Source organism: Taudactylus pleione, unplaced genomic scaffold (assembly GCF_031769625.1).
Source record: "Taudactylus pleione unplaced genomic scaffold, aTauple2 ptg000743l, whole genome shotgun sequence".
NCBI lineage: Eukaryota > Metazoa > Chordata > Amphibia > Anura > Myobatrachidae > Taudactylus > Taudactylus pleione.
This window is the reverse complement of record NW_028285145.1, coordinates 443,378-471,224: the sequence shown is the minus strand read 5'-3', so window position 1 is coordinate 471,224 and position 27,847 is coordinate 443,378. Positions and strand designations below refer to the sequence as shown.

General features: G+C 47.0%; 1 protein-coding gene across 8 annotated transcripts in view; it reads right to left on the bottom strand.

Annotated features, from left to right (window-relative positions):
- PLEKHA5 (pleckstrin homology domain containing A5) overlaps nucleotides 1-27,847 on the bottom strand; it is a 236,992-nt gene that overhangs the window by 90,673 nt on the left and 118,472 nt on the right. For all 8 annotated transcript variants that reach the window (XM_088457176.1, XM_088457173.1, XM_088457172.1 and 5 more), the window contains 4 exons: nucleotides 24,161-24,233; nucleotides 18,121-18,221; nucleotides 10,270-10,385; nucleotides 6,485-6,943 (listed from right to left, as the gene is read on the bottom strand). In XM_088457176.1, coding sequence (XP_088313302.1) covers nucleotides 6,485-6,943; nucleotides 10,270-10,385; nucleotides 18,121-18,221; nucleotides 24,161-24,233 — 749 coding nt within the window. The remainder of the gene's footprint in view (nucleotides 1-6,484; nucleotides 6,944-10,269; nucleotides 10,386-18,120; nucleotides 18,222-24,160; nucleotides 24,234-27,847) is intronic.

The window sequence follows — 27,847 nt, the reverse complement described above, 5'->3', positions numbered from 1 at the left end:
CAACTACACAGACACAGGGCCTGGTAGGACACAGCGCTGCATACACAGACCTGAGCCACAGCGGAGGAGAGGTATGCGGGGGGACCCAGACCACGATGCTTCCGTCCAGCGCTTCCAGCAGCGTTCACCATGCGTTCTGGAGAAGATGGCCGCCGAGGAGCAGAGAGGAGGCTGGCCTGGGGGAGGAGCGCTGCCACAGGACCAGTCGGCAGCATGCAGAGAGGGCTGTGTGCAGCGGGGGAGGCGCCGGCTGTGAGACAGGGAAGGCGCGCTCCCCTGGCATGCATTTAACCCCTGGGACGCCGCAGCGCTACCGCTCTGCTGCGGTCCGCTGTCCCAGGGGGTAGTGGAAAGCGCAGGTTGGTCGCCTGGCTCCACGCTGCAGCCAGTCCCCAGGGAGCCCCCTGCCTGGGGACTTAGGACCATGTGACCAGCGGGGACCCACCGCGGGACCCCGCTGCTTACCTTTGTCCCCCTTGGATCCGGCCATGGTCCGGAACATCTGGGGTCACCGCTAGCTGTGACCCCAGATGCTCACCAGCATCCCCGGATCGGTACCGGCGTTCTGGTACCGGCGGGGGTGTAGGGAAGACAGCATGGACGTCAGGACTGACTGTCCATGCTGTACATCCAGATGTGCAGCCACAGCTGCACTGAAGAAAGCTTCAGGGGCTCTTCTAGCCCCCACTCCGACAGGTGCACCCGACGCCGGCCGGGCACCAAACTAAAGTGAGGTGCCTTGGCTCGGGGGCGGGGTATAGGAGGGGGACCCTAGTGCATCCTGGGAGGCTGAAAAGCTTAACTCTATGGTGCCCAGCGACTGACGTCACACCTATACCCCAAGGTATCCTGTGGATACCCTATGGACCCTGAAGTAGAAAGAAAGAGAACACTGAGTAATACGGGAGAGCTGGGGAAAGAGAACACTGAGTAATACGGGAGAGCTGGGGAAAGATAGAGAACACTGAGTAATACAGGAGAGCTGGGGAAAGATAGAGAAGACTGAGTAATACAGGAGAGCTGGGGAAAGATAGAGAACACTGAGTAATACAGGAGAGCTGGGGAAAGATAGAGAACACTGAGTAATACAGGAGAGCTGGGGAAAGAAAGAGAACACGGAGTAATACAGGAGAGCTGGGGAAAGAGAACCCTGAGTAATACGGGAGAGCTGGGGAGAGAGAGAGAGAACACTGAGTAATACAGGAGAGCTGGGGAAAGAGAACACTGAGTAATACGGGAGAGCTGGGGAGAGAGAGAGAGAACACTGAGTAATACGGGAGAGCTGGGGAGAGAGAGAGAGAACACTGAGTAATACAGGAGAGCTGGGGAAAGAGAACACTGAGTAATACGGGAGAGCTGGGGAGAGAGAGAGAGAACACTGAGTAATACGGGAGAGCTGGGGAAAGATAGAGAACACTGAGTAATACGGGAGAGCTGGGGAAGATAGAGAACACTGAGTAATACGGGAGAGCTGGGGAAAGAAAGAGAACACTGAGTAATACAGGAGAGCTGGGGAAAGATAGAGAACACTGAGTAATACAGGAGAGCTGGGGAAAGATAGAGAACACTGAGTAATACAGGAGAGCTGGGGAAAGATAGAGAACACTGAGTAATACGGGAGAGCTGGGGAAAGATAGAGAACACTGAGTAATACAGGAGAGCTGGGGAAAGAGAGAGAACACTGAGTAATACAGGAGAGCTGGGGAAAGAAAGAGAACACTGAGTAATACAGGAGAGCTGGGGAAAGAAAGAGAAGACTGAGTAATACAGGAGAGCTGGGGATAGATAGAGAACACTGAGTAATACGGGAGAGCTGGGGAAAGAGAGAGAACACTGAGTAATACGGGAGAGCTGGGGAAAGAGAGAGAACACTGAGTAATACGGGAGAGCTGGGGAAAGAAAGAGAACACTGAGTAATACAGGAGAGCTGGGGAAAGATAGAGAACACTGAGTAATACAGGAGAGCTGGGGAAAGATAGAGAACACTGAGTAATACAGGAGAGCTGGGGAAAGAGAACACTGAGTAATACAGGAGAGCTGGGGAAAGAGAACACTGAGTAATACAGGAGAGCTGGGGAAAGAAAGAAGACTGAGTAATACAGGAGAGCTGGGGAAAGATAGAGAACACTGAGTAATACAGGAGAGCTGGGGAAAGAGAACACTGAGTAATACAGGAGAGCTGGGGAAAGAAAGAGAACACTGAGTAATACAGGAGAGCTGGGGAAAGATAGAGAACACTGAGTAATACAGGAGAGCTGGGGACAGAGAACACTGAGTAATACAGGAGAGCTGGGGACAGAGAACACTGAGTAATACAGGAGAGCTGGGGACAGAGAACACTGAGTAATACAGGAGAGCTGGGGACAGAGAACACTGAGTAATACAGGAGAGCTGGGGAAAGAAAGAGAACACTGAGTAATACAGGAGAGCTGGGGAAAGAGAACACTGAGTAATACAGGAGAGCTGGGGACAGATAGAGAACACTGAGTAATACAGGAGAGCTGGGGAAAGAAAGAGAACACTGAGTAATACGGGAGAGCTGGGGAAAGAAAGAGAACCCTGAGTAATACGGGAGAGCTGGGGAAAGAGAACACTGAGTAATACAGGAGAGCTGGGGAAAGAGAGAGAGAGAACACTGAGTAATACAGGAGAGCTGGGGAAAGAGAACACTGAGTAATACAGGAGAGCTGGGGAAAGAGAGAGAACACTGACTAATACGGGAGAGCTGGGGAAAGAGAACACTGAGTAATACAGGAGAGCTGGGGAAAGATAGAGAACACTGAGTAATACAGGAGAGCTGGGGAAAGAGAACACTGAGTAATACAGGAGAGCTGGGGAAAGATAGAGAACACTGAGTAATACAGGAGAGCTGGGGAAAGATAGAGAACACTGAGTAATACAGGAGAGCTGGGGAAAGATAGAGAACACTGAGTAATACGGGAGAGCTGGGGAAAGATAGAGAACACTGAGTAATACAGGAGAGCTGGGGAAAGAGAGAGAACACTGAGTAATACAGGAGAGCTGGGGAGAGAGAGAGAACACTGAGTAATACGGGAGAGCTGGGGAAAGAGAGAGAACACTGAGTAATACAGGAGAGCTGGGGAAAGATAGAGAACACTGAGTAATACGGGAGAGCTGGGGAAAGATGGAGAACACTGAGTAATACGGGAGAGCTGGGGAAAGAGAACACTGAGTAATACGGGAGATCTGGGGAAAGAGAGAGAACACTGACTAATACGGGAGAGCTGGGGAAAGAGAACACTGAGTAATACAGGAGAGCTGGGGAAAGAGAGAGAACACTGAGTAATACGGGAGAGCTGGGGAAAGAGAACACTGAGTAATACGGGAGAGCTGGGGAAAGAGAGAGAACACTGAGTAATACAGGAGAGCTGGGGAAAGAGAACACTGAGTAATACAGGAGAGCTGGGGAAAGATAGAGAATACTGAGTAATACGGGAGAGCTGGGGAAAGATAGAGAACACTGAGTAATACGGGAGAGCTGGGGAAAGAGAGAGAACACTGAGTAATACAGGAGATCTGGGGAAAGATAGAGAACACTGAGTAATACGGGAGAGCTGGGGAAAGATAGAGAACACTGAGTAATACGGGAGAGCTGGGGAAAGAGAGAGAACACTGAGTAATACAGGAGAGCTGGGGAAAGAGAGAGAACACTGAGTAATACGGGAGAGCTGGGGAAAGAGAACACTGAGTAATACGGGAGAGCTGGGGAAAGAGAGAGAACACTGAGTAATACAGGAGAGCTGGGGAAAGATAGAGAACACTGAGTAATACAGGAGAGCTGGGGAAAGAGAGAGAACACTGAGTAATACAGGAGAGCTGGGGACAGAGAGAGAACACTGAGTAATACAGGAGAGCTGGGGAAAGAGAGAGAACACTGAGTAATACAGGAGAGCTGGGGAAAGAGAGAGAACACTGAGTAATACAGGAGAGCTGGGGAAAGAGAGAGAACACTGAGTAATACGGGAGAGCTGGGGAAAGAGAACACTGAGTAATACGGGAGAGCTGGGGAAAGAAAGAGAACACTGAGTAATACAGGAGAGCTGGGGAAAGAAAGAGAACACTGAGTAATACAGGAGAGCTGGGGAAAGAAAGAGAACACTGAGTAATACAGGAGAGCTGGGGAAAGATAGAGAACACTGAGTAATACAGGAGAGCTGGGGAAAGAGAACACTGAGTAATACGGGAGAGCTGGGGAAAGAGAGAGAACACTGAGTAATACAGGAGAGCTGGGGAAAGATAGAGAACACTGAGTAATACGGGAGAGCTGGGGAAAGATAGAGAACACTGAGTAATACGGGAGAGCTGGGGAAAGAGAGAGAACACTGAGTAATACAGGAGAGCTGGGGAAAGATAGAGAACACTGAGAAATACGGGAGAGTTGGGGAAAGAGAACACTGAGTAATACGGGAGAGCTGGGGAAAGAGAGAGAACACTGAGTAATACGGGAGAGTTGGGGAAAGAGAACACTGAGTAATACGGGAGAGCTGGGGAAAGATAGAGAACACTGAGTAATACAGGAGAGCTGGGGAAAGATAGAGAACACTGAGTAATACGGGAGAGCTGGGGAAAGATAGAGAACACTGAGTAATACAGGAGAGCTGGGGAAAGAGAGAGAACACTGAGTAATACAGGAGAGCTGGGGAAAGATAGAGAACACTGAGAAATACGGGAGATCTGGGGAAAGATAGAGAACACTGAGTAATACGGGAGAGCTGGGGACAGAGAGAGAACACTGAGTAATACAGGAGAGCTGGGGAAAGATAGAGAACACTGAGTAATACAGGAGAGCTGGGGAAAGAAAGAGAACACTGAGTAATACAGGAGAGCTGGGGAAAGAAAGAGAACACTGAGTAATACGGGAGAGCTGGGGAAAGATAGAGAACACTGAGTAATACAGGAGAGCTGGGGAAAGAGAACACTGAGTAATACAGGAGAGCTGGGGAAAGAGAACACTGAGTAATACAGGAGAGCTGGGGAAAGAGAACACTGAGTAATACAGGAGAGCTGGGGAAAGAGAGAGAACACTGAGTAATACAGGAGAGCTGGGGAAAGATAGAGAACACTGAGTAATACGGGAGAGCTGGGGACAGAGAGAGAACACTGAGTAATACAGGAGAGCTGGGGAAAGAGAGAGAACACTGAGTAATACGGGAGAGCTGGGGAAAGATAGAGAACACTGAGTAATACAGGAGAGCTGGGGAAAGAGAGAGAACACTGAGTAATACAGGAGAGCTGGGGAAAGAAAGAGAACACTGAGTAATACGGGAGAGCTGGGGAAAGATAGAGAACACTGAGTAATACGGGAGAGCTGGGGAAAGAGAACACTGAGTAATACGGGAGAGCTGGGGAGAGAGAGAGAGAACACTGAGTAATACAGGAGAGCTGGGGAAAGATAGAGAACACTGAGTAATACGGGAGAGCTGGGGAAAGAGAGAACACTGAGTAATACGGGAGAGCTGGGGAAAGATAGAGAACACTGAGTAATACAGGAGAGCTGGGGAAAGATAGAGAACACTGAGTAATACGGGAGAGCTGGGGAAAGAGAACACTGAGTAATACAGGAGAGCTGGGGAAAGAGAACACTGAGTAATACAGGAGAGCTGGGGAGAGACAGAGAGAACACTGAGTAATACGGGAGAGCTGGGGAGAGACAGAGAGAACACTGAGTAATACGGGAGAGCTGGGGACAGAGAGAGAACACTGAGTAATACAGGAGAGCTGGGGAAAGAGAGAGAACACTGAGTAATACAGGAGAGCTGGGGAAAGAAAGAGAACACTGAGTAATACAGGAGAGCTGGGGAAAGAGAGAGAACACTGAGTAATACAGGAGAGCTGGGGACAGAGAACACTGAGTAATACAGGAGAGCTGGGGAAAGATAGAGAACACTGAGTAATACAGGAGAGCTGGGGACAGAGAACACTGAGTAATACAGGAGAGCTGGGGAGAGAAAGAGAACACTGAGTAATACAGGAGAGCTGGGGAAAGAGAGAGAACACTGAGTAATACAGGAGAGCTGGGGAAAGAGAGAGAACACTGAGTAATACAGGAGAGCTGGGGAAAGATAGAGAACACTGAGTAATACAGGAGAGCTGGGGAAAGATAGAGAACACTGAGTAATACAGGAGAGCTGGGGAAAGAGAGAGAACACTGAGTAATACAGGAGAGCTGGGGAAAGAGAGAGAACACTGAGTAATACAGGAGAGCTGGGGAAAGATAGAGAACACTGAGTAATACAGGAGAGCTGGGGAAAGAGAACACTGAGTAATACAGGAGAGCTGGGGAAAGAGAACACTGAGTAATACAGGAGAGCTGGGGAAAGATAGAGAACACTGAGTAATACAGGAGAGCTGGGGAAAGATAGAGAAGACTGAGTAATACGGGAGAGCTGGGGAAAGAGAGAACACTGAGTAATACAGGAGAGCTGGGGAAAGAGTGAAGTAACTATAACACATGGGCTCTTACACACTACTCTCATCCTCGGGGCCCTTCTCTCTCTGCGCTCTTATCCACTGCTCCAGCTGTAACATAGAATTTGTCCTCTGTATGACTCTCTCTGCATCCTCATGAGGCGTGAAGCTTCGCAGGTTTACCCTGGAATCCGTCTCGGAGGTATGGTGTTGACTTTCATGTATTCGGTTATCAGGCCCATTGGCATGAACGGATCTGTAGTGCGCTGACTGCTCGTCGTAGTCATAAATATAGGACTGATGTTTAACGCTGTTTATCTTGGTTAAAGGACGCTCCAGGCCGTCCTTCTGGAAACCATACTTCTCCGCTTCGCGAGCGGCTTTCTCCCCCACTTTGCTGATGATGTCCTTATTCCTCAGGGTGTTATTGTTCTCCGGCCGGATCAATAGTCTGTGGTTCCCTATGTGGTTGGATTCTTGAGGGGCTGAATCTTCAACTTTGGTAACGTTTGTGCTAAACAGAGGGGAGTAAGAGGAAAGCTATGAGATACATAACGTGCTATAACATGATGTATAAATGCTGCAACACTACGGGGTAACACAATTCACCTTCTCTAACATTCCCCAGTGTTACAGGCCGAGCTAAGGCCCTGACAGAACTATACACAAGATGTAGCTAAGGAGCATTTCCAGCCAGATCCCCAGCACGGTCAGAACAGCGACGTACTGAGTACATGACGCAGCTCTTAGCTCTGGGGTAGATCAACGGATGTGTGTACAATTATAACTAAGTCTCTTCATTGCAAGTGTAGTTGCGATCTATATGCCTACAGTCTCTGCGCCATCCAATCAAGCATGAACCCGTTCACAGAGCATTTGCAGTAAGAAGTTATGCAAGATCTGCACCATAAAAATGGGGACGTTTAACTGTGCACCAAAGAGTGTGCATCCACACAGCAGTCCTACAGTACGTACACACTCACATCCAGTGTCCTACAGCACATATACACTCACATCCAGTGTCCTACAGCACATATACACTCACATCCAGTGTCCTACAGTACGTACACTCACATCCAGTGTCCTACAGTACGTACACACTCACATCCAGTGTCCTACAGTACGTACACACTCACATCCAGTGTCCTACAGTACGTACACACTCACATCCAGTGTCCTACAGTACGTACACACTCACATCCAGTGTCCTACAGTACGTACACACTCACATCCAGTGTCCTACAGCACATATACACTCACATCCAGTGTCCTACAGTACGTACACACTCACATCCAGTGTCCTACAGTACGTACACACTCACATCCAGTGTCCTACAGTACGTACACACTCACATCCAGTGTCCTACAGTACGTACACACTCACATCCAGTGTCCTACAGCACATATACACTCACATCCAGTGTCCTACAGTACGTACACTCACATCCAGTGTCTTACAGTACGTACACACTCACATCCAGTGTCCTACAGTACGTACACACTCACATCCAGTGTCCTACAGTACGTACACACTCACATCCAGTGTCCTACAGTACGTACACACTCACATCCAGTGTCCTACAGTACGTACACACTCACATCCAGTGTCCTACAGTACGTACACACTCACATCCAGTGTCCTACAGTACGTACACACTCACATCCAGTGTCCTACAGCACGTACACACTCACATCCAGTGTCCTACAGCACATATACACTCACATCCAGTGTCCTACAGTACATACACACACATCCAGTGTCCTACAGTACATACACACTCACATCCAGTGTCCTACAGCACATACACACTCACATCCAGTGTCCTACAGTACGTACACACTCACATCCAGTGTCCTACAGTACATACAGTACATACACACTCACATCCAGTGTCCTACAGTACATACAGTACATACACACTCACATCCAGTGTCCTACAGTACATACAGTACATACACACTCACATCCAGTGTCCTACAGCACATACAGTACATACACACTCACATCCAATGTTCAACAGTACATACACACTCACATCCAGTGTCCTACAGTACATACAGTACATACACACTCACATCCAATGTTCAACAGTACATACACACTCACATCCAGTGTCCTACAGTACATACAGTACATACACACTCACATCCAATGTTCAACAGTACATACACACTCACATCCAGTGTCCTACAGTACATACACACTCACATCCAGTGTTCAACAGTACATACACACTCACATCCAGTGTCCTACAGCACATATACACTCACATCCAGTGTCCTACAGTACGTACACACTCACATCCAGTGTCCTACAGTACGTACACACTCACATCCAGTGTCCTACAGCACATATACACTCACATCCAGTGTCCTACAGTACGTACACTCACATCCAGTGTCCTACAGTACGTACACACTCACATCCAGTGTCCTACAGTACGTACACACTCACATCCAGTGTCCTACAGTACGTACACACTCACATCCAGTGTCCTACAGTACGTACACACTCACATCCAGTGTCCTACAGCACATATACACTCACATCCAGTGTCCTACAGTACGTACACTCACATCCAGTGTCTTACAGTACGTACACACTCACATCCAGTGTCCTACAGTACGTACACACTCACATCCAGTGTCCTACAGTACGTACACACTCACATCCAGTGTCCTACAGTACGTACACACTCACATCCAGTGTCCTACAGTACGTACACACTCACATCCAGTGTCCTACAGTACGTACACACTCACATCCAGTGTCCTACAGTACGTACACACTCACATCCAGTGTCCTACAGCACGTACACACTCACATCCAGTGTCCTACAGCACATATACACTCACATCCAGTGTCCTACAGTACATACACACACATCCAGTGTCCTACAGTACATACACACTCACATCCAGTGTCCTACAGCACATACACACTCACATCCAGTGTCCTACAGTACGTACACACTCACATCCAGTGTCCTACAGTACATACAGTACATACACACTCACATCCAGTGTCCTACAGTACATACAGTACATACACACTCACATCCAGTGTCCTACAGTACATACAGTACATACACACTCACATCCAGTGTCCTACAGCACATACAGTACATACACACTCACATCCAATGTTCAACAGTACATACACACTCACATCCAGTGTCCTACAGTACATACAGTACATACACACTCACATCCAATGTTCAACAGTACATACACACTCACATCCAGTGTCCTACAGTACATACAGTACATACACACTCACATCCAATGTTCAACAGTACATACACACTCACATCCAGTGTCCTACAGTACATACACACTCACATCCAGTGTTCAACAGTACATACACACTCACATCCAGTGTCCTACAGCACATATACACTCACATCCAGTGTCCTACAGTACGTACACACTCACATCCAGTGTCCTACAGTACGTACACACTCACATCCAGTGTTCAACAGTACATACACACACATCCCGTGTCCTACAGTACATACACACTCACATCCAGTGTTCTACAGTACATACACACTCACATCCAGTGTCCTACAGTACATACACACTCACATCCAGTGTCCTACAGTACATACACTCACATCCAGTGTCCTACAGTACATACACACACATCCCGTGTCCTACAGTACATACACACACATCCCGTGTCCTACAGTACATACACTCACATCCCGTGTCCTACAGTACATACACACACATCCCGTGTCCTACAGTACATACACACACATCCCGTGTCCTACAGTACATACAGCACATACATACACTCACACAAAGCTACATCATGATCACTGGGTATATCTGTACCGTTTAATGGGCTCCGAGTGCACCAGGGAGGCCCCAATCATCACCCTCATCCAGAGCTCCATCTCCTTACTGGTGTCTGTGCAGAAATAATACGTCCTCATGTTGGGGTGCGCTGCCTGGTAAGAACGACAGTGATGGAAAGAAACATTTAGGTCTCTGCAAAAGAAGAAAAAACATAAATCTTATGAGTATTATATAGATCATAGGTCACTAATTAACACAACATATAACTTCACTCACTACAGCTGGCGCCATACATAGACGATATAACATGATCCCCCATACATACAGACTGTCCCCCGGATTATCCTATCACACCGTCCCCCCCATACTCACTGCCCCCAGATTATACTGATATAATGTGTCCTCACTATCACACCGTCCCCCCAGATTATACTGATGTGTCCTCACTATCACACTGTCCCCCCAGATTATACTGTTGTGTCCTCACTATCACACTGTCCCCCCAGATTATACTGATATAATGTGTCCTCACTATCACACTGTCCCCCCTGATTATACTGATATAATGTGTCCTCACTATCACACCGTCCCCCCAGATTATACTGATATAATGTGTCCTCACTATCACAACGTCCCCCCAGATTATACTGATATAATGTGTCCTCACTATCACAACGTCCTCCCAGATTATACTGATATAATGTGTCCTCACTATCACACTGTCCCCCCAGATTATACTGATATAATGTGTCCTCACTATCACACCGTCCCCCCAGATTATACTGATATAATGTGTCCTCACTATCACACTGTCCCCCCAGATTATACTGATATAATGTGTCCTCACTATCACAACGTCCTCCCAGATTATACTGATATAATGTGTCCTCACTATCACACTGTCCCCCCAGATTATACTGATATAATGTGTCATCACTATCACACCGTCCCCCCCAGATTATACTGATATAATGTGTCCTCACTATCACACCGTCCCCCCAGATTAAATTGATATAATGTGTCCTCACTATCACACTGTCCCCCCAGATTATACTGATATAATGTGTCCTCACTATCACACTGTCCCCCCAGATTATACTGATATAATGTGTCCTCACTATCACACCGTCCCACCAGATTATACTGATATAATGTGTCCTCACTATCACACTGTCCCCCCAGATTATACTGATATAATGTGTCCTCACTATCACACCGTCCCCCCAGATTATACTGATATAATGTGTCCTCACTATCACACCGTCCCACCAGATTATACTGATATAATGTGTCCTCACTATCACACTGTCCCCCCAGATAATACTGATATAATGTGTCCTCACTATCACACTGTCCCCCCAGATTATACTGATATAATGTGTCCTCACTATCACACTGTCCCCCCTGTTATGTGTCATCACTATCACACCATCCCCCCAGATTATACTGATATAATGTGTCCTCACTATCACACCGTCCCCCCAGATTATACTGATATAATGTGTCCTCACTATCACACTGTCCCCCCTGATATAATGTGTCCTCACTATCACACCGTCCTCCCAGATTATATTGATATAATGTGTCCTCACTATCACACTGTCCCCCCAGATTATACTGATATAATGTATCTTCACTATCACACCGTCCCCTCCCATACTGACTGACCCCCCCCAGATTATACTGATATAATGTATCTTCACTATCACACCGTCCCCCCAGATTATACTGATATAATGTGTCATCACTATCACACTGTCCCCCCAGATTATACTGATATAATGTGTCCTCACTATCACACTGTCCCCCCAGATTATACTGATATAATGTGTCCTCACTATCACACTGTCCCCCCAGATTATACTGATATAATGTGTCCTCACTATCACACTGTCCCCCCAGATTATACTGATATAATGTGTCCTCACTATCACACTGTCCCCCCAGATAATACTGATATAATGTGTCCTCACTATCACACTGTCCCCCCAGATTATACTGATATAATGTGTCCTCACTATCACACTGTCCCCCCTGTTATGTGTCCTCACTATCACACCGCCCCCCCAGATTATACTGATATAATGTGTCCTCACTATCACACCGTCCCCCCAGATTATACTGATATAATGTGTCCTCACAATCACACCGTCCCCCCATATTATACTGATATAATGTGTCCTCACTATCACACTGTCCCCCCAGATTATACTGATATAATGTGTCCTCACTATCACACCATCCCCCCAGATTATACTGATATAATGTAATCCTCACTATCACACTGTCCCCCCATATTATACTGATATAATGTGTCCTCACTATCACACTGTCCCCCTAGATTATACTGATATAATGTAATCCTCACTATCACACTGTCCCCCCATATTATACTGATATAATGTGTCCTCACTATCACACCGTCCCCCCAGATTATACTGATATAATGTGTCCTCACTATCACACCATCCCCCCAGATTATACTGATATAATGTAATCCTCACTATCACACTGTCCCCCCATATTATACTGATATAATGTGTCCTCACTATCACACCGTCCCCCCAGATTATACTGATATAATGTGTCCTCACTATCACACCGTCCCCCCAGATTATACTGATATAATGTGTCCTCACTATCACACCGTCCCCCCAGATTATACTGATATAATGTAATCCTCACTATCACACTGTTCCCCCAGATTATACTGATATAATGTAATCCTCACTATCACACCGTCCCCCCAGATTATACTGATATAATGTATCTTCACTATCACACCGTCCCCCCAGATTATACTGATATAATGTGTCATCACTATCACACTGTCCCCCCAGATTATACTGATATAATGTGTTCTCAATATCACACCATCCCCCCCATATTATACTGATATAATGTGTCCTCACTATCACACTGTCCCCCCAGATTATACTGATGTGTCCTCACTATCACACTGTCCCCCCAGATTATACTGATATAATGTGTCCTATCACACTGCCCCCCCCCAGATTATACTGATATAATGTGTCCTCACTATCACACCGTCCCCCCAGATTATACTGATATGTGTCCTCACTATCACACTGTCCCCCCAGATTATACTGATATGTGTCCTCACTATCACACTGTCCCCCCAGATTATACTGATATAATGTGTCATCACTATCACACTGTCCCCCCCAGATTATACTGATATGTGTCCTCACTATCACACCATCCCCCCAGATTATACTGATATAATGTGTCCTCACTATCACACTGTCCCCCCCATATTATACTGATATAATGTGTCCTCACTATCACACTGTCCCCCCAGATTATACTGATATAATGTGTCCTCACTATCACACTGTTCCCCCAGATTATACTGATGTGTCCTCACTATCACACTGCCCCCCCAGATTATACTGATGTGTCCTCACTATCACACTGCCCCCCCAGATTATACTGATATAATGTGTCCTCACTATCACACTGTTCCCCCAGATTATACTGATGTGTCCTCACTATCACACTGCCCCCCCAGATTATACTGATGTGTCCTCACTATCACACTGTCCCCCCAGATTATACTGATATAATGTGTCCTCACTATCACACCATCCCCCCAGATTATACTGATATAATGTGTCCTCACTATCACACCGTCCCCCCATATTATACTGATATAATGTGTCCTCACTATCACACCATCCCCCCCATATTATACTGATATAATGTGTCCTCACTATCACACTGTCCCCCCAGATTATACTGATATAATGTGTCCTCACTATCACACTGTCCCCCCAGATTATACTGATATAATGTGTCCTCACTATCACACTGTCCCCCCTGTTATGTGTCCTCACTATCACACCGTCCCCCCAGATTATACTGATATAATGCGTCCTCACTATCACACCGTCCCCCCAGATTATACTGATATAATGTGTTATCACTATCACACCGTCCCCCCAGATTATACTGATATAATGTGTTATCACTATCACACCGTCCCCCCAGATTATACTGATATAATGTAATCCTCACTATCACACTGTCCCCCCATATTATACTGATATAATGTAATCCTCATTATCACACCGTCCCCCCATATTATACTGATATAATGTGTCCTCACTATCACACCGTCCCCCCAGATTATACTGATATAATGTGTCCTCACTATCACACCGTCCCCCCAGATTATACTGATATAATGTAATCCTCACTATCACACTGTTCCCCCAGATTATACTGATATAATGTAATCCTCACTATCACACCGTCCCCCCAGATTATACTGATATAATGTGTCCTCACTATCACACTGTCCCCCCAGATTATACTGATGTGTCCTCACTATCACTGTGCCCCCCAGATTATACTGATATAATGTGTCCTCACTATCACACCATCCCCCCAGATTATACTGATATGTGTCCTCACTATCACACCATCCCCCCATATTATACTGATATAATGTGTCCTCAATATCACACCATCCCCCCCATATTATACTGATATAATGTGTCCTCACTATCACACTGTCCCCCCAGATTATACTGATGTGTCCTCACTATCACACTGTCCCCCCAGATTATACTGATATAATGTGTCCTATCACACTGCCCCCCCCCCAGATTATACTGATATAATGTGTCCTCACTATCACACCGTCCCCCCAGATTATACTGATATGTGTCCTCACTATCACACTGTCCCCCCAGATTATACTGATATGTGTCCTCACTATCACACTGTCCCCCCCAGATTATACTGATATGTGTCCTCACTATCACACCATCCCCCCAGATTATACTGATATAATGTGTCCTCACTATCACACTGTCCCCCCCATATTATACTGATATAATGTGTCCTCACTATCACACTGTCCCCCCAGATTATACTGATATAATGTGTCCTCACTATCACACTGTTCCCCCAGATTATACTGATGTGTCCTCACTATCACACTGTCCCCCCAGATTATACTGATATAATGTGTCCTCACTATCACACTGCCCCCCCAGATTATACTGATATAATGTGTCCTCACTATCACACTGTTCCCCCAGATTATACTGATGTGTCCTCACTATCACACTGCCCCCCCAGATTATACTGATGTGTCCTCACTATCACACTGTCCCCCCAGATTATACTGATATAATGTGTCCTCACTATCACACCAACCCCCCCAGATTATACTGATATAATGTGTCCTCACTATCACACCGTCCCCCCATATTATACTGATATAATGTGTCCTCACTATCACACCATCCCCCCCATATTATACTGATATAATGTGTCCTCACTATCACACTGTCCCCCCAGATTATACTGATATAATGTGTCCTCACTATCACACTGTCCCCCCAGATTATACTGATATAATGTGTCCTCACTATCACACTGTCCCCCCTGTTATGTGTCCTCACTATCACACCGTCCCCCCAGATTATACTGATATAATGCGTCCTCACTATCACACCGTCCCCCCAGATTATACTGATATAATGTGTTATCACTATCACACCGTCCCCCCAGATTATACTGATATAATGTGTTATCACTATCACACCGTCCCCCCAGATTATACTGATATAATGTGTCCTCACTATCACACCGTCCCCCCAGATTATACTGATATAATGTGTCCTCACTATCACACCGTCCCCCCAGATTATACTGATATAATGTGTCCTCACTATCACACCGTCCCCCCAGATTATACTGATATAATGTGTCCTCACTATCACACTGTCCCCCCAGATTATACTGATATAATGTGTCCTCACTATCACACTATCCCCCCAGATTATACTGATATGTGTTCTCACTATCACACCGTCACCCCAGATTATACTGATATAATGTGTCCTCACTATCACACTGTCCCCCCAGATTATACTGATATGTGTCGTCACTATCACACCGTCCTCCCAGATTATACTGATATAATGTGTCCTCACTGTCCCCCCAGATTATACTGATATGTGTTCTCACTATCACACCGTCCCCCCAGATTATACTGATATAATGTGTCGTCACTATCACACTGTCCCCCCAGATTATACTGATATAATGTGTCCTCACTATCACACTGTCCCCCCAGATTATACTGATATAATGTGTCCTCACTATCACACTGTCCCCCCAGATTATACTGATATAATGTGTCCTCACTATCTCCCCAGATTATACTGATATAATGTGTCCTCACTATCACACCGTCCCCCCAGATTATACTGATATAATGTGTCCTCACTATCACACCGTCCCCCCAGATTATACTGATATGTGTCCTCACTATCACACTGTCCCCCCAGATTATACTGATATAATGTGTCCTCACTATCACACCGTCCCCCCAGATTATACTGATATAATGTGTCCTCACTATCACACCGTCCCCCCAGATTATACTGATATAATGTGTCCTCACTATCACACTGTCCCCCCAGATTATACTGATATAATGTGTCCTCACTATCACACTGTCCCCCTAGATTATACTGATATAATGTGTCCTCACTATCACAACGTCCTCCCAGATTATACTGATATAATGTGTCCTCACTATCACACTGTCTCCCCAGATTATACTGATATAATGTGTCCTCACTATCACACCATCCCCCCCATACTGACCCCTCCCCCCATCACAGGTTATACGGATATAATCGGACCCATAGGTACATATAACTTACCGTGAAGACTGTGGCATCAGGAGACGCAATGTATATACTCGTATGATGGCCAAGATGCAGACACGGAAGAGGGGAAATAGAGGAGGACAAGTTATCTGGCTGCATCGCAGTTCTATAATGTACATTAGTATTTGTTCTCTTACACTGTGCATAGGGACTATGGGAATTATATTATAACAGATGAGTCCGCATACATCTATCCTCGGCGTGACACATAACGTAGCATGTCGCATACACCCGCAGCTGCACGCAGAATACAGGCTTAGCGCACATCATATTAATCAGCAGAAGCTGCTTGTGCCAATAAGACGCATTTTTAAGAAAAAATCCAACAAAAAGACATTCGGCGCTACGGAGTCATGGCATGGCGCGCCTAGAAGGGCTGTTTAACACGTGTCTACAGTACATACTGTACATCGTACATCTGTAATCTACGAGGAGTGAGCCATGGTGGAAACAGCAGCTTCTATATACAGCAGACAGACAGGCACAGCGGCCATACTGTCACCCTTATACCCCACATGCTGTATCACATCCATCACCCGCTCACCTCATAGGCAGACAGTGTAAGGATGAAGGTTCAGGCGGGTAATGGCGTCTCTGCGCTATTATACATCCGTTCCTGCAACGTTACCATGTACCCCGGCTGCACAGACCCTCTCATTCTGTTCCTATAACGTTACCATGTACCCCGGCTGTACAGACCCCTCTCATTCTGTTCCTATAACGTTACCATGTACCCCGGCTGTACAGACCCCTCTCATTCTATTCCTGTAACGTTACCATGTACCCCGGCTGTACAGACCCCTCTCATTCTGTTCCTGTAACGTTACCATGTACCCCGGCTGTACAGACCCCTCTCATTCTGTTCCTGTAACGTTACCATGTACCCCGGCTGCACAGACCCTCTCATTCTGTTCCTGTAACGTTACCATGTACCCCGGCTGCACAGACCCCTCTCATTCTGTTCCTGTAACGTTACCATGTACCCCGGCTGTACAGACCCCTCTCATTCTGTTCCTGTAAAGTTACCATGTACCCCGGCTGTACAGACCCCTCTCAGTCTGACACATGGGCACAATGTAGCTGGTCATTTGCTTATTGGCTAAGGAAAAATAATTATTTATTTGTTGACATTCGGAGGCGGTAAAAGGGCAGCGGAGACGCCCAACATTCTCACCTTGAAGGCGTGTGTGCGGTTGATATGGTCGTCTGGTGATACGGCCGATATCTGGAAGCTCGGAAGCAGAATGCTGCCCAATACGCCCTCTTCCTTCTCATCTGCCAACAAGAGGGATTATCACCATCTACAACAGATCCTTATTTACTAACATCAGTAATAGCAAAGCGCCATACCCCAGTATACCAAACTAGCCACAGCACTCCGGGGGTCTACCCCCTGGCACCAGTCACAGCACTCCGGGGGTCTCCCCCCTGGCGCCAGTCACAGCACTCCGGGGGTCTCCCCCTGGGACCATGGGACCGGTCACGACAATCGGGGGATATCCCCCCGCTTTGCGGGTCTTCACACTGACGCCAGTCACAGCACTCTGGGGTTCTTCACCCTGACGCCAGTCACGACATTTTGCGGGGTCTCCGTGACACCAGTCAGGACACTCGGGGGAAGGGGTCGCTCTGCGATACCAGTCAAGACACTCTGGGTGTCTTCCCCTTGACGCCAGTCATGACGCCCTGAAGGGGGGGGAGGGGTCTCTGTGACATCAGTCAGGTGTACAGAAATATAGATGGACAGGGGTGTTTTCTGTCTACCTGAGGACATCCCATATAAGTGAACAGAAGCACATTATGGCAGTGTATTAGAAGCAACAACGTGTCATGCCGACAGGCCCTGAAAACACATTTGTTTTGTGGTTGATTATCTTGAAATGAAATTTTACATATATGAAGTATGAAAGCAAATTCAACTACTAAGTATTAGACTAAGATAAAGCTGGAGAAGGCTGGGCAGATATATAGGATGAGGGATCCCTGCAGCCATCAGTAGTGACCACAACAGAAAATGATCCAACAGCAAAAGTCAGTAACACTTTCTGTGACCTCAATGACAATCATTACAGAGAATGCTGTTACCTAGGAGACTGCAAGTAAGTAATAAGTACCAGGATTCTCATAGAGGACATTCAGAGAAGTTCTAAAATGGGAAATGTCAGCAAATAGATCATTACCAGTTATTTATATAGCGTACACACATTCCGCAGTGCTGTACTGAGAGTATATCAGTCATATCAGTTCCTGCCCCAGTGTGCTTACACTCTAACTTCCCTGCCACATGTACACACACACTAGGAAACCATTTAACGTACCAGAATATAATGGAAACCCATGCAAGCACGGGGAGAACATAAAAACTCCACACAGTTAATGCCGTGGCGGGAATGGAACCCACGACCTCTGTGCTGTGAGGCAGTAATGCTATAACACATTTGTTCAATGTTGAGTACATTTAGTTTAATATGAAACCTTCAATTCTGACACATACAGACCTTGATGTGATATTAATGCCCAGTGTGTCTATTTTACACATGAAATTATTTACTTTCTCTGCGGTTTATAGACTCAATATCCTGACACAGAACGGCCCAGGGAGAGGAAACAAAAAATGAGCTTTGTAGGCCGACAATTACTGCACTCGAATGCCGGGTGCCTACATGGGGGGATGGGGGTCCGTCTGACCAACCCAGGCCCCATCTCATACAGACGTGGCAGCTGACTGCCGCCTGGTAAATTGTCTGCTGAAGTCGGGGCAGAAGCAGCACATTACACAGCACTGTGTGTGGTCAGAGAGCATGGACGCAGCATAATGACGAGGCTGTATCATTTTTTGCTGAAAAAAAGTAGCGGTAGTCACCAAACTCTGTACTGAGATAGACAGTACGTCTACCCATGGGGGAGGCAAAGGATTTGCAGGGAGTACCTGCTGTGGCCTTTCCACAGGGGGAGCTACCACGGGGACTGTTATGTGGTTCACAAGTTTTGCCAGCATCTGTGAAAAGGCAGCCCAAGGTGTGTCCTGAGGGAGAGATACCGGGGCTGAGGGAGAGACACTGGGGCTGAGGGAGAGACACCGGGGCTGAGGGAGAGACACCGGGGCTGAGGGAGACACCGGGGCTGTGTAACAATTAGTACAAAGACCATCCTGAATGAGGTCCTCTGGGGATAAACCAGCTGAGCAGGACTTACAGGACACCAGAGTAGGAGCAGCTGTATCAGGCAGCTTGTTATTCTTTCCTCTGCCACCCCGCAGTATGTGTAATATGCCACAGCGTAGTGTACACCCAGCAGTATGTGTAATATGGCACAGCGTAGTGTACACCCAGCAGTATGTGTAATATGGCACAGCGTAGTTTACACCCCGCAGTATGTGTAATATGGCACAGCGTAGTGTACACCCCGCAGTATGTGTAATGTGGCACAGCGTACTGTACTCCCCGCAGTATGTGTAATGTGGCACAGCGTAGTGTACACCCCGCAGTATGTGTAATGTGGCACAGCGTAGTGTACACCCAGCAGTATGTGTAATATGGCACAGCGTAGTGTACACCCCGCAGTATGTGTAATATGGCACAGCGTAGTGTACACCCCGCAGTATGTGTAATATGGCACAGCGTAGTGTACACCCCGCAGTATGTGTAATATGGCACAGCGTAGTGTACACCCCGCAGTATGTGTAATATGGCACAGCGTAGTGTACACCCCGCAGTATGTGTAATATGGCACAGCGTAGTGTACAACCGCGCTATATAGTATGTGATAGCCCTCACAATTATATAGGAGATGTGAGGTACAATGAACCCCCTATACATTAGTATGTCAGGGTATATTAGAATAGAGGGAAAGGTATAAGAGGACAGTATAGAAAGTAGAGATTAGCGCTAGCACAAGTCACATACAAATGCAGGAAAACATCACATGTCTGCAATGTGCACTAAAATGAACTACACAGACCGCAGCGGCTGGTAGGATATAGCGCTGTATAACCTGGCCCGTGGGAGAGGTATACAGGGAGACCAGCGTTCCCGGAGACTTGTTGGCATAAAATGGCTGACGTGCCTCTCCGCAGCCAGGGAACACCAAGACCGCAGTGGAGTTGCGCCCTGGGCTGGGGGAGGGGCTGTAGGGAGAGCGCCTTCTCTCCTAGCTGGCGTTAACCACCGGGTCCCTTGGCCTCTAAATATACCCTGGGCCAGTGTATTATATGCCCCGGTGGTCTAGTGGAGTCGTGGGCGCACCAGTGTCCACATCAGCATCTCCGGTCTGTCTCCTGAGACCGGAGGGTAAGGCTGCGTAAAACTGCGGGTCCACGCAAACAGGGTCCCTCCTTACCCGTCCTCTGAATTACGGGCTGCAGTCTGGGGTCCGAGGAGTCTGCTAGCTAGTCCCCCTCGGAGCCCCGCCGGGAGTACCTAGCACAGGCTTGGTGTTGCGGAGGGGTGATTGGGACGCAGCACAGACGTCCGTTATAGTAAAACTAGAAAGTAAAATAAAACATAAAATAAAAGCTTGGGCTTCTTAATGCAGCCCCCCGTTATAATGGTGATCCACCTACCTGCCGGACACCAATGTAACGGAGTTACCCTCAGGCTGTGGGCAGGGTATAGGGGGGAAGGACAGGAGCATCCTGGGATTGAAAGCTTTGCTGTTGGTGTCCGGTCTTCAAGGTCCCACCTACACCCCATTGTCACCCTGTGGACCCTATGGACCTTGAAGAAGAACTTGCGTTTGTGTATTATTGTCCCCATTTAGCTCTCCCCAGGTGTGTGACAGCAGTGTTATATATACAGACTGCAACACTGTAACTGGTTATTAATCTTCAACCCTCCTGAGTGGACTTCTCCGCAACAAGCTTTGTATGGAGGTTAGGAAACGCAGGACACCATTTGTGTGACAGCCGTGTGTGCGCTCTCTCCCTACACCTGGGATATCAGCTGTCTCCTGAGTATGAAGGTTAGGAAACGCAGGACACCATTTATGTGACAGCTGTGTGTGCGCTCTCTCCCTACACCTGGGATATCAGCTGTCTCCTGAGTATGAAGGTTAGGAAACGCAGGACACCATTTGTGTGACAGCCGTGTGTGCGCTTTCTCCCTACACCTGGGATATCAGCTGTCTCCTGAGTATGAAGGTTAGGAAACGCAGGACACCATTTGTGTGACAGCCGTGTGTCTGTGCGCTTTCTCCCTACACCTGGGATATCAGCTGTCTCCTAGTATGAAGGTTAGGAAACGCAGGACACCATTTGTGTGACAGCCGTGTGTCTGTGCGCTTTCTCCCTACACCTGGGATATCAGCTGTCTCCTAGTATGAAGGTTAGGAAACGCAGGACACCATTTGTGTGACAGCCGTGTGTCTGTGCGCTTTCTCCCTACACCTGGGATATCAGCTGTCTCCTAGTATGAAGGTTAGGAAACGCAGGACACCATTTGTGTGACAGCCGTGTGTCTGTGCGCTTTCTCCCTACACCTGGGATATCAGCTGTCTCCTAGTATGAAGGTTAGGAAACGCAGGACACCATTTGTGTGACAGCCGTGTGTCTGTGCGCTTTCTCCCTACACCTGGGATATCAGCTGTCTCCTGAGTATGAAGGTTAGGAAACGCAGGACACCATTTGTGTGACAGCCGTGTGTCTGTGCGCTTTCTCCCTACACCTGGGATATCAGCTGTCTCCTGAGTATGAAGGTTAGGAAACGCAGGACACCATTTGTGTGACAGCAGTGTGTCTGGGCGCTTTCTCCCTACACCTGGGATATCAGCTGTCTCCTGAGTATGAAGGTTCGGAAACGCAGGACACCATTTGTGTGACAGCCGTGTGTGCGCTTTCTCCCTACACCTGGGATATCAGCTGTCTCCTGAGTATGAAGGTTAGGAAACGCAGGACACCATTTATGTGACAGCCGTGTGTCTGGGCGCTTTCTCCCTACACCTGTGATATCAGCTGTCTCCTGAGTATGAAGGTTAGGAAACGCAGGACACCATTTATGTGACGGCCGTGTGTGCGCTTTCTCCCTACACCTGGGATATCAGCTGTCTCCTGAGTATGAAGGTTAGGAAGTGTAGGACACCATTTGTGTGACAGCCGTGTGTCTGGGCGCTTTCTCCCTACACCTGTGATATCAGCTGTCTCCTGAGTATGAAGGTTAGGAAGTGTAGGACACCATTTATGTGACAGCCGTGTGTGCGCTTTCTCCCTACACCTGGGATATCAGCTGTCTCCTGAGTATGAAGGTTAGGAAGTGTAGGACACCATTTGTGTGACAGCCGTGTGTCTGTGCGCTTTCTCCCTACACCTGTGATATCAGCTGTCTCCTGAGTATGAAGGTTAGGAAGTGTAGGACAGCATTTATGTGACAGCCGTGTGTGCGCTTTCTCCCTACACCTGGGATATCAGCTGTCTCCTGAGTATGAAGGTTAGGAAACGCAGGACACCATTTATGTGACAGCCGTGTGTGCGCTCTCTCCCTACACCTGGGATATCAGCTGTCTCCTGAGTATGAAGGTTAGGAAACGCAGGACACCATTTGTGTGACAGCCGTGTGTGCGCTCTCTCCCTACACCTGGGATATCAGCTGTCTCCTGAGTATGAAGGTTAGGAAACGCAGGACACCATTTGTGTGACAGCCGTGTGTGCGATTTCTCCCTACACCTGTGATATCAGCTGTCTCCTGAGTATGAAGGTTAGGAAGTGTAGGACAGCATTTATGTGACAGCCGTGTGTGCGCTTTCTCCCTACACCTGGGATATCAGCTGTCTCCTGAGTATGAAGGTTAGGAAACGCAGGACACCATTTATGTGACAGCTGTGTGTGCGCTCTCTCCCTACACCTGGGATATCAGCTGTCTCCTGAGTATGAAGGTTAGGAAACGCAGGACACCATTTGTGTGACAGCCGTGTGTGCGCTCTCTCCCTACACCTGGGATATCAGCTGTCTCCTGAGTATGAAGGTTAGGAAACGCAGGACACCATTTGTGTGACAGCCGTGTGTGCGATTTCTCCCTACACCTGTGATATCAGCTGTCTCCTGAGTATGAAGGTTAGGAAACGCAGGACACCATTTGTGCGACAGCCGTGTGTGCGATTTCTCCCTACACCTGGGATATCAGCTGTCTCCTGAGTTAGATGCAGGGAAGACTCTACAGATCTCACCAGATTTATTACTGGCCACAAGCCAGCTAACTAATATACTTCCAACAAAGAGCACTCACCTCTGTAATAAAAGAGACACAAGTCAGACAGCACGAACCAGCGTTTCTTCCACATCTTCATTCCAGAATTAGCCTGGGATAAAACATGGGACATGATCACACAATGGGACATACAGTATGTACAATATAAAAATAATTCAATGTCTTATGCTATTTTGGATCTGTTACAAAATGTAAAGTATCTGAGCAGAGGGCACTAGGTGTCAGCGCGTGCTCGCTGGTGGCCCTCGGGAAAGCAGGAGCCAGTGGCTGCACACCTGGAGGCCCTCGGGGGAATAAGTGTCAGCGGCTGCTCGCTGGTGGCCTTCGGGAAAGCAGGAGCCAGGGCTGCTCACCCGGAGGCCCTCGGGGCACTAGGTGTCAGCAGCTGCTCGCTGGTGGCCCTCGGGAAAGCAGGAGCCAGTGGCTGCACACCTGGAGGCCCTCGGGGGAATAAGTGTCAGCGGCTGCTCGCTGGTGGCCTTCGGGAAAGCAGGAGCCAGGGCTGCTCACCCGGAGGCCCTCGGGGCACTAGGTGTCAGCAGCTGCTCGCTGGTGGCACTCAGGAAAGCAGGAGCCAGTGGCTGGTCATCGGGAGGCCCTCGGAGCACTAGGTGTCAGCGGCTGCTCGCTGGTGGCCTTCGGGAAAGCAGGAGCCAGTGGCTGCTCATCGGGAGGCCCTCGGGGCACTAGGTGTCAACGGCTGCTCGCTGGTGGCCCTCGGGAAAGCAGGAGCCAGTGGCTGCTCACCCGGAGGCCCTCGGGGCACTAGGGTGTTAGCAGCTGCTCGCTGGTGGCACTCAGGAAAGCAGGAGCCAGTAGCTGCTCACCGGGAGGTCCTCGGGCCACTAGGTGTCAGCGGCTGCTCACCCGGAGGCCCTCGGGGCAATAGGAGTCAGCGGCTGCTCACCCGGAGGCCCTCGGGGCAATAGGAGCCAGCGGCTGCTCACCCGGAGGCCCTCGGGGCAATAGGAGCCAGCGGCTGCTCACCCGGAGGCCCTCGGGGCAATAGGAGCCAGCGGCTGCTCACCCGATAGCCCTAAGAAAGTTATATATTGTATATAGCAGAGAAGAATTGACAGATACTGTACAAACGATTAGAAGACTTCTGTTAAATTAAAACTAAACAACTTTATGTAACACATTGGACAATGCGTTTTTAGAGCACTAACACTTTATGGTAACACACCTGACAGGTTTAACCCACCCAGTGATATGTCAACAACTTATTATGCAGCGCTGTACAATAAGGGGACATACAGATTATACCATGATAACATACAGAAACATACAGTGATACAGAAGGTGAGAGGTCACTACAGATTACACTATATCACCATCATATACTGCAGTGCTGTACAATAAGGGGACATATAGTTTATACCATGATAACAGTACAGAAACACACAGTGATACAGAAGGTGAGAGATCACTACAAGATTACACTATATCACCATCATATACTGCAGTGCTGTACAATAAGGGGACATCTAGATTATACCATGATAACAGTACAGGAACATACAGTGATACAGAAGGTGAGAGATCACTACAGATTACACTATATCACCATCATATACTGCAGTGCTGTACAATAAGGGGACATATAGATTATACCATGATAACAGTAAAGGAACATACAGTGATACAGAAGGTGAGAGGTCACTACAGATTACACTATATCACCATCATATACTGCAGCGCTGTACAATAAGGGGACATATATATTATACCATGATAACAGTACAGGAACATACAGTGATACAGAAGGTGAGAGGTCACTACAGATTACACTATCACCATCATATACTGCAGCGCTGTACAATAAGGGGACATATAGATTATACCATGATAACAGTACAGGTACATACAGTGATACAGAAGGTGAGAGGTCACTACAGATTACACTATATCACCATCATATACTGCAGTGCTGTACAATAAGGGGACATATAGATTATACCATGATAACAGTACAGGTACATACAGTGATACAGAAGGTGAGAGGTCACTACAGATTACACTATATCACCATCATATACTGCAGCGCTGTACAATAAGGGGCCATATAGATTATACCATGATAACAGTACAGGAACAGACAGTGATACAGAAGGTGAGAGGTCACTACATATAACACTATATCACCATCATATACTGCAGTGCTGTACAATAAGGGGACATATAGATTATACCATGATAACAGTACAGGAACATACAGTGATACAGAAGGTGAGAGGTCACTACAGATTACACTATATCACCATCATATACTGCAGCGCTGTACAATAAGGGGACATATAGATTATACCATGATAACAGTACAGGTACATACAGTGATACAGAAGGTGAGAGGTCACTACAGATTACACTATATCACCATCATATACTGCAGCGCTGTACAATAAGGGACATATAGATTATACCATGATAACAGTACAGGAACATACAGTGATACAGAAGGTGAGAGGTCACTACAGATTACACTATATCACCATCATATACTGCAGCGCTGTACAATAAGGGGACATATAGATTATACCATGATAACAGTACAGGTACATACAGTGATACAGAAGGTGAGAGGTCACTACAGATTACACTATATCACCATCATATACTGCAGTGCTGTACAATAAGGGGACATATAGATTATACCATGATAACAGTACAGGTACATACAGTGATACAGAAGGTGAGAGGTCACTACAGATTACACTATATCACCATCATATACTGCAGCGCTGTACAATAAGGGGACATATAGATTATACCATGATAACAGTACAGAAACACACAGTGATACAGAAGGTGAGAGGTCACTACAGATTACACTATATCACCATCATATACTGCAGCACTGTACAATAAGGGGACATATAGATTATACCATGATAACAGTACAGGTACATACAGTGATACAGAAGGTGAGAGGTCACTACAGATTACACTATATCACCATCATATACTGCAGCGCTGTACAATAAGGGACATATAGATTATACCATGATAACAGTACAGGAACATACAGTGTTACAGAAGGTGAGAGGTCACTACAGATTACACTATATCACCATCATATACTGCAGTGCTGTACAATAAGGGGACATATAGATTATACCATGATAACAGTACAGGAACATACAGTGATACAGAAGGTGAGAGGTCACTACAGATTACACTATATCACCATCATATACTGCAGCGCTGTACAATAAGGGGACATATAGATTATACCATGATAACAGTACAGGAACATACAGTGATACAGAAGGTGAGAGATCACTACAGATTACACTATATCACCATCATATACTGCAGCGCTGTACAATAAGGGGACATATAGATTATACCATGATAACAGTACAGGAACATACAGTGATACAGAAGGTGAGAGGTCACTACAGATTACACTATAACACCATCATATACTGCAGCGCTGTACAATAAGGGGACATATATATTATACCATGATAACAGTACAGGAACATACAGTGATACAGAAGGTGAGAGGTCACTACAGATTACACTATATCACCATCATATACTGCAGCGCTGTACAATAAGGGACATATATATTATACCATGATAACAGTACAGGAACATACAGTGATACAGAAGGTGAGAGGTCACTACAGATTACACTATATCACCATCATATACTGCAGTGCTGTACAATAAGGGGACATATAGATTATACCATGATAA